Source organism: Bos javanicus, chromosome 29 (assembly GCF_032452875.1).
Source record: "Bos javanicus breed banteng chromosome 29, ARS-OSU_banteng_1.0, whole genome shotgun sequence".
Lineage (NCBI taxonomy): Eukaryota > Metazoa > Chordata > Mammalia > Artiodactyla > Bovidae > Bos > Bos javanicus.
In genome coordinates, this window is record NC_083896.1 from 48,879,932 (window position 1) to 48,893,580 (window position 13,649).

The 13,649-nt window shown below is 62.6% G+C and overlaps 1 protein-coding gene across 1 annotated transcript in view; it reads left to right on the top strand.

Moving 5' to 3' along the window:
• OSBPL5 (oxysterol binding protein like 5) overlaps positions 1-6,649 on the top strand; it is a 66,095-nt gene extending 59,446 nt beyond the window's left edge. Inside the window, exons 15-22 of the mRNA XM_061407340.1 lie at positions 700-797; positions 1,224-1,313; positions 1,409-1,545; positions 1,944-2,129; positions 2,364-2,490; positions 3,755-3,899; positions 4,248-4,350; positions 5,736-6,649. Coding sequence (XP_061263324.1) covers positions 700-797; positions 1,224-1,313; positions 1,409-1,545; positions 1,944-2,129; positions 2,364-2,490; positions 3,755-3,899; positions 4,248-4,350; positions 5,736-5,874 — 1,025 coding nt within the window. The 3' untranslated portion in view covers positions 5,875-6,649. The remainder of the gene's footprint in view (positions 1-699; positions 798-1,223; positions 1,314-1,408; positions 1,546-1,943; positions 2,130-2,363; positions 2,491-3,754; positions 3,900-4,247; positions 4,351-5,735) is intronic.
• Positions 6,650-13,649: the final 7,000 nt, after the last annotated feature.

A 13,649-nucleotide genomic window follows, 5' to 3' on the forward strand; every position in this document is an offset into this window, starting at 1 on the left:
AAAGCGCCCGAGCAGTTCGGAGGCCCCTCCCTTCAGTGTGGCTTTTCCATTGGGTGCCTGGAGGATTTGGGGGTGATTCCCGCCATGCTGCTACTTCAATTAGCTTATGTTTTTTAAGAAGTTTCGAAAGACATATTTTATCCCACATCGCTAAGTGTCTTAGGGTGACAGTGATCCTTCCTTTCTTACTTCTCTTCTCCCCTTCCTTCCTCATTTCTTTCTTTCAGAGTAAGCCTTCCATCTGACCAGAAATAGAAGACTCATGCTTTCCTTTGCTAATTAAAACATTGACGTATTAAGTTAAAACAGACCCACGCAGGGCAGGGACTATGCAGCCAAGTGACCCACAGTGATGAGGGGCTCCTAGGGGACAGTGGGGCTCCTGGGAGCCTGGGACAGGGGCTTCCTGGAGGCGGTGACCCAGTAAGGGTGAGGGTGTCTCTGAGACTTAGCAACTCACACGAGCAAAGGCACTGGGGCCAAGACCCGTCCGCCAGGGGAGCAGGCCCGTGAGGAGCCAGCTCCGATCTTCACCCTCCTGGCAGCGCTGGCCCCCGGGAGCACCTGTCATCCCTGCTCCCTTCTCACCCTCGAGGCCTGACACACTCATGTCTGTCTCAGCGCTGCTGGGACTCCACCGAGGCCTGGGGCTCAGCGGGCCCCGGGGCAGCCCTGACCCCCGCCATGGCTTTATTGCAGGGATCCTCTATGGCACGATGACCATGGAGCTGGGCGGCAGGGTGACCATCGAGTGTGAGAAGAACAGCTTGCAGGCTGAGCTGGAGTTCAAGCTCAAGGTAGCGCAGGCAGCTCAGCCACCCCAGGGCTTTGGGGGGTGTGGGGCTCGGGCAGGGGAGAGGCAAGGCCTGGGGGGGTCCCCCACCACCCTCTCTGTGCCCAGGGATGGTTTCCTGAGCAGGGGCATACGGTGAGCAGCTCCTGGCCTTCCTGTAGCACAGCCGGGGCTGTGAGGGGTGCAGAGAGGGGAAGGGGCTGCCCGCAGACCACACAGCAGAGCCAGGAGAGGCCAAGGTCTGTCCCCACCACGGGGCACCAAGGTCTGTCTGGGACCTGCACCCTGGAGCTCTGGCTGGGCTGCGGGCGAGTGTGGCCGCCCCTGCTGTGCACCAGGGCTGGGAGCTCACACCCCCACGAGGAAGGAGCCCCTCCTGCTCCCCAGCTCAGTGCCCTCACCCGCATCCATCTCGGGCATGTCCCCACAGCCCTTCTTCGGGGGCAGCACGAGCATCAACCAGATCTCGGGGAAGATCACCTCGGGCGAGGAGGTCCTGGCACGGCTCACTGGACACTGGGTGAGACCCGCCTCTGGGCAGGCGCGGGCAGGCGGGCGGGCCTGGCTCCGGAGGCCACGGCCGGCACCTCTGACCCGCCCGGCCATCTGGGGCAGGACAGGGAAGTGTTCATCAAGGAGGAGGGCAGAGGAGGCCCCGAGCTCTTCTGGAACCCCAGCGAGGAGGTGCGCAGGCAGCGGCTGAAACGGTACACGGTGCTGCTGGAAGAGCAGACGGAGCTGGAGTCGGAGAGGTGAGGCCTGGGCGCTGCAGGACCCCCGACCCCAGCCAGAGCGGCCAGGCTGGCAGCTGCGATCCCCTGGATGTCCCTGGCACGAGGACAGACCCGAGGGGATCCCTGGTGGCAGAGGACACGTCCGGCTGTGGGAAGCTGGAGGGAGAGAAAGGGAGGCCTGGGGAAGAGCGAGCTCTGTAGGGAGGGCCCTGCTGATGCCAAGTGTGCGCCCAGCATAGGAAAGAACCATTTCATGGTAAATAAACAGTGCCCAGGAGAAATGGGCACCCTGATTATGTAGTAAGCTTCCTGTCACTGGAGGCAGTCAAGTGGAGGTTGCTCCGAGCCTCCCCTCTAGAATGAAGGGACAAGGCTGCCCAGGTCCCCTTGGCTCAGAGCAGGTGCTCCACTCGCAGGCTCTGGCAGCACGTCACCAGGGCCATCAGTGAGGGTGACCAGCACAAAGCCACACAGGAGAAGTTTTCCCTGGAGGAGGCACAGCGGCAGCGGGCCCGAGAGCGCCAGCAGAACCTGGTGCCCTGGACACCCCAGCTCTTCCACCTGGACCCTGCCACCCAGGAGTGGCGCTACCGATATGAGAAGTGAGTGCCAGCGGACTGGGCCTGGGCTGCGCGGCGGGCTGCTGGCAGACCCCCACTGTCCTGGCCCTGACTGATGGGGAGGGAGGTCCACGCGGGGGCTGCTCATGGGGGCAGGCTGTGGTCACTCCTCTGGGGGCTCCATCCCTGATGAGAGGCTGAGGGCTGGGCCGGGAGGGGGCCCCTCAGTGTGGGGGCCACTGCCCCTGCCAACCCACACTCTCTGGACGCCCCCAGCCACAGCCCCTGGGACCCCCTGAAGGACATCGCCCAGTTTGAGCAAGATGGAGTCCTGCACACCCTGCAGCGGGAGACCATGGCTGGCCAGACCGCCTTCCTGGGCAGCCCGGGGCCCAGGCACCAGGTCAGAACCACCCCGGGCCCGGCCTGGGCTCCTCCGCCCCCACTTCACACCCAGCTAACCTGGCCCTCCTCTTCTGGGTCCCCATCACACTCTGACCCACACACATCCCAGCAGGGTCTCCCCTGGTGTCCCCCTGGGTCCCTGTTTCCCACCCAGCAAGGGGCCAAGACCCCTGGACTTGCAGGACACGCAGTTCCTGGGACACCCCGATGTTCAGGGCACTGTGCTGGGGTGCACTGGCCCTGCCCCATCGCTCCCCAGAACCGCCCTCCGTGGTGTCGGCCAGGCGGTATCCCATTGTACAGATGAAACACTGAGCCTCAGGGCAGCCCAGGGGCTTGCCCAAGTAGCAGGAGAAGGAGGAGGTGGCATTTGCACAGACTCCTGGGCCTCTGTGGGTGGGTGAGGAGGGTGGGAGAGGCAGGGGGTGGGGGTGAGGTGGGGAGGACAGCCAGAGGCCCTGGGGAGCACAAGGGAGGAGCACTCTGGCAGAGGTGCCATTTCTGGGGGAGCCCAGGGTGGCCCCACGTGTGGAACAGCGTCCACTGGGCGCCCACTGTGCATACAACTGGGGGACACTCCCCCCTGGGCAGGGAGGGGTGGGCTCCCCCATTTTGCCCAGTGGCCCCAATTTCCCCAGCAAACGGGGACCGAGGTACCTCCTGAGCTGTGTGTGTCCCAGCCCTTCCCCCACATGCCACAGCCCCTCAGCCGGGGCGGATAGCCAGGTCTCTCCCACACAAGTCCCCTCGGGCAGGCCTCTTCACCCTCCTCCCTCTCCTCAGCCTCTCTGGTCAGCGCCGGCCCCACCACACCCCAAAACCTGCCTGTGTGGGAAGCCCCCCTGCCCCGGCTCTGACCACACTCATCGGGGCCGAGGGCTCCCATGCAGGGTGTCGGGCACCCCCCGGGCCCTCGCGGGGACGGCCTGCGGTCACGAGGCCACCCCTGTCCTCTGGAGGCTGCTCTGAGGCTGGCCAGCCCGGGGGTCCCTGCGTCCACGCTGGGGAAGCCCCGGCCGTCAGCGCACTGAGAGGGTCAGCCCTGCCGGCTCCGGAGTCCCACGGCCCCGACCCCGTCGTCTCCCCCTGTATTGGGGGTCGGGGGGTGGTGGTGGGCGCTGCGTCAGGTCAGGGCCAGGCCTGTCACCCGCCCAGAGCCAGCAGCCTCCGCCGCTGCCGGCCGCCTCTTCTACGGCACAGGTGGCCCCGCGGGTGCGGTGGGTGTGGGTGGGCTCCGGCTCAGCCGCTCCGTCTCCCCCCAGGGGTCCACCCCCAACCCCCGGCTCCGCAAGCCCAGCGACCAGCCTTCCGGCCACAGCCAGGTCACCGAGAGCAGCGGCTCCACGCCCGAGTCCTGCCCCGAGCTCTCTGACGAGGAGGAGGAGGAGGACGGGGACATTGTTCCGGGTGAGACCTGTGGGCCGGCCCCTCTGGCCAGTGAAGCCGGCGGGGGCGGGGGAGGGGGCCGGGCTCTGAGTCGGCCCTTGGCGAGGGGCGGGGCGCCCGGCGAGGGGCGGGGCTTGCCTGTCTGTGACTCTCCAGGTGGGCTCCAGCTTCCTGGTCCCCTGTCTTCAGGGACTGCCTGTCTCCCCGTTTGACCCCCCTGGACTTATCAGAGGCTGGCTGAGCCTGGGAGTTCCCTCCGGGGTGGGCACCACCTCCCTCTTGTGGCAGTGGCTGCAAGGAGGCGGGCCGTGGCCCCAGGCCCCCACCCGCCCATCCTCACCGCTCCCCGCTCCGTCCTGACGCCTGTAGGCTGCGAGAGCCCGTGCCCTCGGTGTGGGAAGGAGGCGCGGCGGCTGCAGGTGCTGCACGAGGCGATCCTGTCCATTCGGGAGGCCCAGCAGGAGCTGCACAGGTGGGCCGCCCTCGAAGGACCAGCTGGGGGGCACGGGGTCAGAGTGCAGGACAGCCGGGGCTGGTGAGGGGCGGAGCTAGATGGAAGCTGGAAGGAGGTGCTGGCGTCAGTGGCCCCCCAGCCCCAAGACCAGTAGGACCTCAGAAACAGCGAGTCATGTTGGGAGGCCTGGGAACATGTTGGGTTTCGCCCCCCGCGGGGAGACAGAGCCCTGCTCGCCAGCCCTGCCCCAGAGCCAGGCTCCAGTCAAGGCTGCAAGTCTCTGAACTGTAAAACCTTGGGCTGTCTGAGCCTCAGTCTCCCAATGTGTGGACTGGGATTGACAGCAGTGCCCCTGGGGCCGGAGGAAGGTCTGTAACGAGGCCAGCCCTACTCCCCTGCGACTCACCCAGGGGGGCCCAGAGGTGTTTCTCACCATTCGGTACCAGCTCCATCGCGATGCTGTGCAGGGCCAAGGGAAACGGAGACTCGACACCTTGTAAGAGTGGGGAAGGAACGTGGTCTCCATGATCAGGGAGCATTTCCTGGAGGAGGATGCATTTGGGCAGGGCGGAGCTGGAAATGGGGAATGCAGAGGTCAGTCCAGAGTGGCGGGCACCACAGGATGGCCGCTGCCAGGAGGAGGGGGAGTTGAAGTGAGAGGCCGAGACGGAGGAGCCGGGCCTGGAGGCTGTGGGAACCTGGAGGGGGCTTGGGGCAGCATAGAAGGAGATTTGCTGCTTTGCTGTGACTGAGGTGGAGGGAAAACAGCCAATAGCTTCTGCTTTTGGTCCAGACACAGTGATGTCAAGAGGCCAGGACGGGGCTGCAGCTTTCCTGGGCTGCCAACCAAGCCCCAGACCGGTAGCTTCAGATACAGACTTTTGCCCCTCCCCGGCTTGGAGGCTGGAAATCCCAGATCAGAGCAGGGCTGGTCCTCCCGAGGCTGCTCTCCTAGGCATGCAGACGACGGCCGTCTCCTCCCTGCGTCCTCACAGGGTTGTCCCTCTGTGTGTGTCTGTGTCCTGACCTCCTCTTCTTACAAGGACCCCCAGTCCTGTGGGATGAGGGCCCAGCCTAGTGACCCCATTACTTTATTTACCTCTGTAGAGGTCACACCTCCAAACAGTTGTGTTCTGGCTGCTGGGGGTCAGGACTCCAACACAGAACTTTGCAGACTCTGTTCAGCCCACAACAGTGGAGGTGGGAGGGGGGATGTGAGAGCCCCAGCTCCGCTAGCCCTGACCCCTCTTCCTGGAGGGTGTGCCCAGGGAGCCCCAGGCAGCCACTGTGCCCTGGGGCCCTCCCCTACGCAAGCCCCCCGGCTCCGTTTTCACCCGAGGGCCAGACTCCTTACCGTGCTGCTTGGCTGGCCTAGGCTGAACCGCCGCGCCCTCTCGTTCCAGGCACCTCTCGGCCATGCTGAGCTCCACGGCCCGCGCCAGGCAGGCCCCAGTCCCGGGCCCCCTGCACAGCCCTCGCTCTTGGTTCCTGCTCTGCGTGTTCCTGGCGTGTCAGCTGCTCATTAACTACATCCTCAAATAAGAGCCCGGTGGGGACAGCGTGGGCATTGTCTGCAGGACTAGGGGGCAGGGGAGGCCGAGCCTCCCTCCCAGGCACCTAGCACTTTAAGCCAGCCCCATGGAGGCAGAGACTCCGTGAGCACGGCCCCCATGGACAGAGGGACCCACGGCCGCAGGACAGCAGGAGGGACCTGGGGGGGTTGCCGCACGGGATACCCCTGGCGAGGCGCTGGCCTTTCCCACAGGGCCCTCCCCCCACGCTGGCCTTAATGCTGAAGCCAAATGCCACTCTCACCCTGGGCCACGCCCTCTGGCAGCCTTGCCTCATCACCCCCTCCCCAGGCAGCTGCAGGGGGGCTGATGGTGGAGGGGCAGGAGGGCCCCTGGGCTCCAGGTGTTGCCCCTCGGCAGGGGTGAGTGGGAGGCTCTGAGGAGCAAGCCGGCACCCCAGGTCCTCTTGGGGGCCCAACACACAGAGCGTTCCTTCCCGAGTCCCCGCCCACGCTGTCCTGGACGGGCTGCAGGTGGGCTCCGGGCGCCGGCTGGGCTGCGATGGGGCTTCCTTCTGCCCCCTGTGCTGTCTGCACGGTGGGGCCCAGTTCATACACTTCACAGGCCCGGCCCATCTCCCTCAGCGGGGACATGCCAAGCTGGGGCGGGCACAGGTGAGCATGGGGTGCCTGGGGGGCATCCCTGCCTGGGCCCGAGGGGGGACACTTTATTCAGACGGATGCACGATCTTCCCTTCACACACGTTTTTAATAAACGCAATTGCAATATTTTAGGCAGGCTGCAAACAGTGTCTGTCAACTGGCCTCTGTTCCTGTGTCAAATGCCGTGTGTGTGTGTGTGTGTGTGTGTGTGTGTGAAGCTCTGCACACGCAGACACCGACGGGGCCGTAAATTAAGCTGTGGTGGTGCCACCTGAGCTGACCAGTTTTGTACCCGTGTTCTTGCCCCTCCTCCAGTTTGGGGACACGTCTCCATGCATGAAATAAACAGACGCACGTGTGTGCTGCCTTCTTGGGGAAATTCTGGAAACCAGTAGGGTTAGGGTGTCTCAGGGGAGAGATTCGATGCCAGCAGAAGCTGTTTGGGGCTGGAGGGGCCCAGGGAAGGGTCGAGGCCTTGAGGATGGAGGGAAGAGGTCTGGCGTGGAGGGGCGTGCAGTTTGCAGGAAGCAGAGAGAAGCAGTCTGCCGTCCCCCGCCCCACCTCTGGGGAGCCAATGCAGGAGGCCGGGGACCCGTCCAGCAGCCGATGAGCCGGCTCAGGACACGGGGCCGCTGCCCACGGGGCACTCCAGGGGGCATTTGGTCTGATCCCTTCCCCACAATCACGACCCACTCCCCCCCTCTCCAGCTGCCCCCAGGCAGCCCCTCAGTTCCACTGTGGCCACCGTTCCCAGTACTCCTGGCCACCAGGTCCAGGGGAGTGGGCTGGCCTTTGCTGGGACAGCCCAGGATGCCCCTGAAGGGGCGGGTGGGGGCAGCTGCTGAAAACCACACCCCACAGTACAGGGAGACTGCAGCCCGGCCCCAACGGACAGGAAGGATACAAGCGAGAGGCCGCGGGACAGGATGAAGGAGGGCTGGGGCCGAGGAAGGGGCAGGTGTGCCCTGCCGTCCCACCCTCCCGCCCTCCCGCCCTCCCGCCTGCACCAGTCACATGGGACTCCCAGTACTCGCTGAGAGCACTGTCCCCACTGGCACTTATCCCTACATGGCTCCACTCCCTGTGGGGGGCTGGGGGGATACTCTCCAGGTTGAAGTGATCTGCACCTTGCCACTGGGACAGGCTACTCTGGACCCGACGCCCTGGGCCACCTGTCTTGCACCCTGGACCCTTCAGGGCAGACTGGGTCACCCAAGTGCAGCCTGACCCACCAGCCCCTCCACCCCCCGCCCCCTGCAGCCTCGGAGTCTCCTCCACAGTTCTCTTCATATCTTTGGTAAACGGAGAATTTGTCTAAGTCAACAATGACAAGAAAGCTGGGTGGGCATAGTCCCAGGGGAGCAGGTGGCCAGTGCCCAGACAGATGGTTACGACACGCTCCTGTGTCAGGCAGATCCTCCAAGCGGTGAGGACCTGGACTTGGTCTCTGGGTCCATCAGGTCAACTCTTGGGCATCCAGATGCTGGTGGTGAAAAATCTAGAATGATGTGGGGTTCAGAGCTGTGCTTTGCACCCCCCACCCCACTCAGCACCCCCTTCCTGGCCCATCGACAGTGGCTGGCCTGCCTCCCAGGGCAGCTGGGCAGGAAGAGGATGGAATGGCGGTCTGGTCAGGGAGGGTGGAAACTCAAGAGGGCCTGGGGCCAGGGCCACACCCTGCCCTCTAGGTTCCCCAGAGCAGCAGGAGGAACTTACACTGTGACTGTCGCCTCACCTTGTCACCCTTGGGGGAACTGACAGCAACTTCTAGTAGAAAGACTTTCTAGCAGACGCGATCCGGTCCGTTCAGGGCTCAGAGGCTCAACAGCTGGCCGGCCCCTCCTGGAGCATGGGATTCTAGGCGGGGGTGGGGCGCGGGACGCTGGAGGAGGTGCAGGAGTGAAGGGGCCTGACGCCCCCTGTTGATGTGCCTGGCTTGTATCCTGCTCTCCGCAGGAACTGTCTCCTCCCCTTGAACCCCGCCCCCACCCCCTCCGTCCATCTCACCCCTCCCCCACTCATGTGGCTCCCACGGGCTGCAAGATGCCACCGGTTGAGCAGGAAGTGGAGACAGACTCGCTTTTCGCGGCTGCTCATTTCAGTTCAGTCGCTCAGTCGTGTCCGACTCTTTGCGACCCCATGGAATGCAGCACTCCAGGCCTCCCCGTCCATCACCAACTCCTGGAGTTTCCTCAAACTCATGTCCGTTGAGTCGCTGATGCCATCCAACCATCTCATCCTCTGTCGTCCCCTTCTCCTCCTGCCTTCAATCTTTCCCAGCATCAGGGTCTTTTCCAATGAGTCAGCTCTTCGTATCAGGCGGCCAAAGTACTGGAGTTTCAGCTTCTGCATCAGTCCTTCCAGTGAATATTCAGGACTGATTTCCTTTAGCTTTGATTGGATCTCGGCTGTCCAAGGGACTCTCAAAAGTTCTCCAATACCACAGTGCGAAAGCATCAATTCTTCGGCGCTCAGCTTTCTTTACGGTGCAGCTGGGACAGCTCGCGGCTGCTTCTCGAGCCCAAGTCCTGGCCCCCAGAGCATTCGGGGGTAGGGCGCGGGAGCGCGCGGGAGGGCGGGAAGCCAGGCTGGCGGCGGCGCGCTCGCCAGGGAGGGGCTGCGTCTGGGGACCTGCGGGGGGCCGTGCAGACGCCCTCCCCGCCCCGCCCTCGGAAGAGACACCTAAACCTCGGGGCGGGCGGGGAAGGGCCGGCTCGGAGACCCCCAAGCCCGAAGCCCAGCCCGTGGCCCCGCCGCGGGGACGGCCAGGGCGACGCCTCAAGGCCTGGGTGTCCGGGCGGGCGGCCGAGGGAGCGAGGAGCTTGGTACCGACCTCTCCGTCCTCCTGGGGCGGGGTCGCCGAGGCCCGAGCCGCGGGAGCTGTCAGGAGCTGCTCTGCGGGAGGCGCAACTGACGAAGGGCGGCGCCGGGGCAGTACCTCGAAGCGAGCCGAACGCACGACGGGCGGCGCCCGCGCCCCTGCTATAAATGCCGCGCTCGGTCCCTCGAAGCACGAGGATGCCAGCGCTGCAGGCGGTGTTGCCGTGTCTCCTGCTCCTGAATCAGGTGGGACCGCGCTGCCGCGCCCGGCCTGGGCTGCGGGGCTCGGGTTGGGAGGACCCCGAGATCAGGGGAGGGGCGCGCGCCCCAGTGAGGCTGGCACTGGCAGGGGGACCCTAGAGGAAAACCGGATGAAGCGTGAGTTTTGAGTCAAGAAGGAAACCGGTAACACTCCGCACCCAGTTAGCCAGCTGGAGGAGGTCGAAGCGGGGAATCTTTCCCACCCAAACCCCCAGGCAGTGCGGGGAGGGCGGGGGCCGGCGGGGAAGGGAGCCCGACAGGGGAGGGTGGGGGGTCGCAGAGAAGAGAGAGAGGCGGGGGGGACGGAGGAGAGAAGGGACCGAGCGGGCAGGGGGGGCTTGCGGAGATTGTCTTTGCTTCTGGAGGAAGCAAAGGAATCCGTGGTGAGGAGCCCCCGCTCTCCCTTGAGAGTTTAGCCTGGTGTCCTGGCCCAGCTGGAGATCAGGCAGTTTACTGACCTCTCATAAAATTGGGTTTTTAATAGCGCCTGCCTATTCCAGCTTGACTTCCAAGATGAATTGAGTTATGATCATGTAGCTGAGAAACTGAGAAGGCAATGGCACCCCACTCCAGTACTCTTGCCTGGAAAATCCCATGGACGGAGGAGCCTGGTAGGCTGCAGTCCATGGGGTCGAGAAGAGTCAGACACGACTGAGCGACTTCCCTTTCACTTGTCACTTTCACACATTGGAGAAGGAAATGGCAACCCACTCCAGTGTTCTTGCCTGGAGAATCCCAGGGACGGGGGAGCCTGGTGGGCTGCCGTCTATGGCGTCACCCAGAGTCGGACACGACTGAAGTGACTTAGCAACAGCAGCAGCAGCTGAGAAAACCCCCACTACATCAGCACAGATGAGAAACCTGAACTTGTAGTGAAAATTTGTGGTTTTCTCTATCTGCAGGCAACCACTGATACCAATGTAGTTTCCACACAGGGCCAGGGGCCTCCAGGTTCCCAGTCCTGCAGCCCCAGGGAATACCGGGCAGTGGGCCGCTGCTGCAAGGCCTGCCCAGCCGGTAAGTCCTGGGTCCCATCCAATCCCGGGCAGGGTTCTTCCAACCCACGTCCCCAGGCCCTACCCAGGCCTGCAATGGGGGTCTATGTGTCTCTTTGCACTGATGGCCAGCGCATCCTGCAGCCCATCCTGGACTGGGGTCTTCCCCGTCTCCACGTGCTCTGCAAGAGGTGAGCCCTCCTGTGAGGGTCCACCTACTGTCCTCTTCCTGGCCCACTCTGCCAGCAGGGGCTGCACATTGAGCGTCCAGAAGCCTCGTAACTGTTTAGAATTCAAAGGATCCAGAAAAGCTGTTATATTCAGTTATGATTGCTTATGGCAAAAGAAGGCATGAATCAGTGTAGAGGTGGGTGGGTCCAGGATGTGGCACCATCTTCCAGCTATGCTCTCCCTGGTAGACAGCCAGGCCTTATTTAGCCCATACCCCTTGGGTGGCTTTGCATGGGCTTTGCTCACCTGAGCCAGGTGAGCAGGGTTTCCCCTGGGAGCCAGTCACAGCGGCATGGCTGCCCATCAGCATGCCAACAGCCCATGCGGCTGACCTTGAAGCCTCCGGAGGTCAAGGTGGTACAGTGTCGACCTGGGCTCTGAGCCTTCACAGTAAACCATGCCCGACCTGTCTGCCATGGTGTCTGTCAGCCCTCCGGTCCTTGCAGGGCAGCCTGGTGCGTTGTGTCATCTTTTCCAAGAGTGTGATACAATTGAGAGATTACTTTCATCAGAAGCGCCAAGACCTACTTTTTCCCATGTCCTCTTTGGAGCCACAGGTCCAAGGGCCTGCCTGGTGGGTGAGTGGCCCAGTTGCAGGCTCCGACCCCGCCCCTGTGTCCTTCCCAGGCCATCTTGTCGGTGAGCACTGTAGGAGGTCCCACTCCTGGGGACAGTGTCTGCCATGTCCGCCCGGGACCTTTATGGAGAGGCTCAACGGAATGGAAGCCTGCTTCAAGTGCTCCGCCTGCTCCAAGAGTGAGTCTGCAGCCAGAGCCCCTTCCTTGCCCTTCAATGCCCTTCAGTGCCCTTGCCCTTGAAGTCTGCCGCCCTTTGACCCAGTTGCAGTCAGGCCAGGAATGTGCCCTGAGAAGTCATTATGGTTGAGCCTACACATGCAGCCACGGACTGCTCTTCACCCACGAATATGTAGGGAAATGCTGAACACCTCTTCCCCCAGCATCTGAGAGAGGAAGGGTGATGTATCACAGAAGCCAGCCCTCAGCGGATACCGGAAGGATTTGGCCAGAGGAACTTTTATTGCTATAAAACACTATTTCCAAAGTGTCATGAAAATGGGTGGGAAAATGTAGAAAAAACCACAGTTACGCATAGATCTGAAGTTCTAAACAATTCTTTTTCATTGTTAATCTTTTTTTACCCCAGTTTTCAGGTTAATATTCAATTAGAGAAGTTTGAAAATACACACAAAGTGATAAGAAAAAAACTCAGCTCTCTGGGAAGAAACAGGTTTTCATGATGAAAAATTTCAAATGGGTACAGAAGTGGGAGGGCTAGGCAGAGGGCAGGTGTGTCTCCACCCTTTCCAAGGGAGCTGCAGATGTCATCGAGTTTCTCCCAAATCCCGCAGGAGGCATTTTCTGAGAGGGAAGGTACCCTCCCTTCAGAAAAAGGAAGAGTGATTCTCTAACCTTCTGTCCACATTCAAAGTTCCTGGGATCCAGGGCTTCGCAGGGGGTGCTAGCGGTGAAGAACTTGCCTGCCAATGCAGGAGACAAAGTTCCTGAGATCCAGTGTTTCTTGAAACTTTTCCCTTGTTCATCTTTGGAGAAAGAGGTGGAAACTCTGTCCCCACAGGCCCCAGGGACTGACTGCCAGGGGTTTAGCTGAAGCTGGATTTTTCTGTGACCAAAATGCAACAGTCCCCTGAGCTCGGGGCTGCGCTAGGACATCAGTGTGCCTGCTGGCCTGGATTCCATGAAGCTGACAAGTGAACAAGCTACTGGGAAAAGCGTTCTCCTGATTTTTTGTCTGCCACAAAGGGCTGCAATCCTGATAGTGTGGAGAAGCCAGTGAGTCAGATTAAACAGGGATCGGCCATAGCAGAGGGCTTCAGCCAGGGACAGTTCCCAGGGGCCTCTCTAGTGCGTGAGGAGGGGCTCAGGTTCCCAGGAGCTGAAGGGAGCTCAGGACAACAAGAATTAATATTCTCGGACCACTGTAGTGAACGGTGGTGGGCCTCACCCTGGTGATGGGTCTCACTCTGGTGATGGGTCTGCACGTCAGGACCACCTTGGGTGGAGGGCTGTGGGGGGCTTGATCTGTCTGGGACCCTTCTAGCAGCACCCTAGTCCTAGGCTTCTCCCTGGGGGTGGTGGGTGCACGTGGGGAAGGAAACCCCTGGCCAGTTCAGTGCTCAGCTCACCTGGAGGCTGGGTGCATGTGGGGAAGGAAACCCCTGGCCCACAGGTTCAGTGCTTAGCTCAGGGTGGGCCTCCCTGGGGGTTTCCCTTCAAAACACAGCATGGAGTCCCATGAACCACCCCTGACGGAACCCCCTGTTCCCTGGGAACCCCCCCCCCGCGCCCCCACCCAGACCTCCCTCTGCCCCCGGCCCCCCGTCCCCGACAGCCACCTCCCGTCCCCCAACCCGACACCCCCCTACACAGACAGCCCCCCACCCCACCCCCCCGCCGCTCCCCCGTTTCGAGGACTCCCTGACCAACTCCCGTCTGTCCGGCTCTGCAGATGAGGAAGTGTTAGAGGAGTGCACGCCGACCCACGACAGAGTGTGCCAGTGCCGATCGGGCTACTTCTACGCCCACGTGGGATCCTCTGAAAGCTGCAGCCCGTGTAGCACGTGGGTGATCCTGCTCGGGGGCCCTGGGTGGGGGAGGGGGCCCTGCGCCGGGGAGGGGGCCGTGGTCCCTCCCACCCTGTGTGCTCAGCCCAGCCGCAGCCCCGCCCACTCGGGGCGCGTCTTCGCTCCTCTCTGCTCACCTCCCCCTGGTGAGGGTTGTCTCCCTTTCCGGGTACTGCCTATTGTGGAAGCTCTATTTTCTCTGCTTCTTTCTGCCTTCGCAGATTTCTCTGCCTGC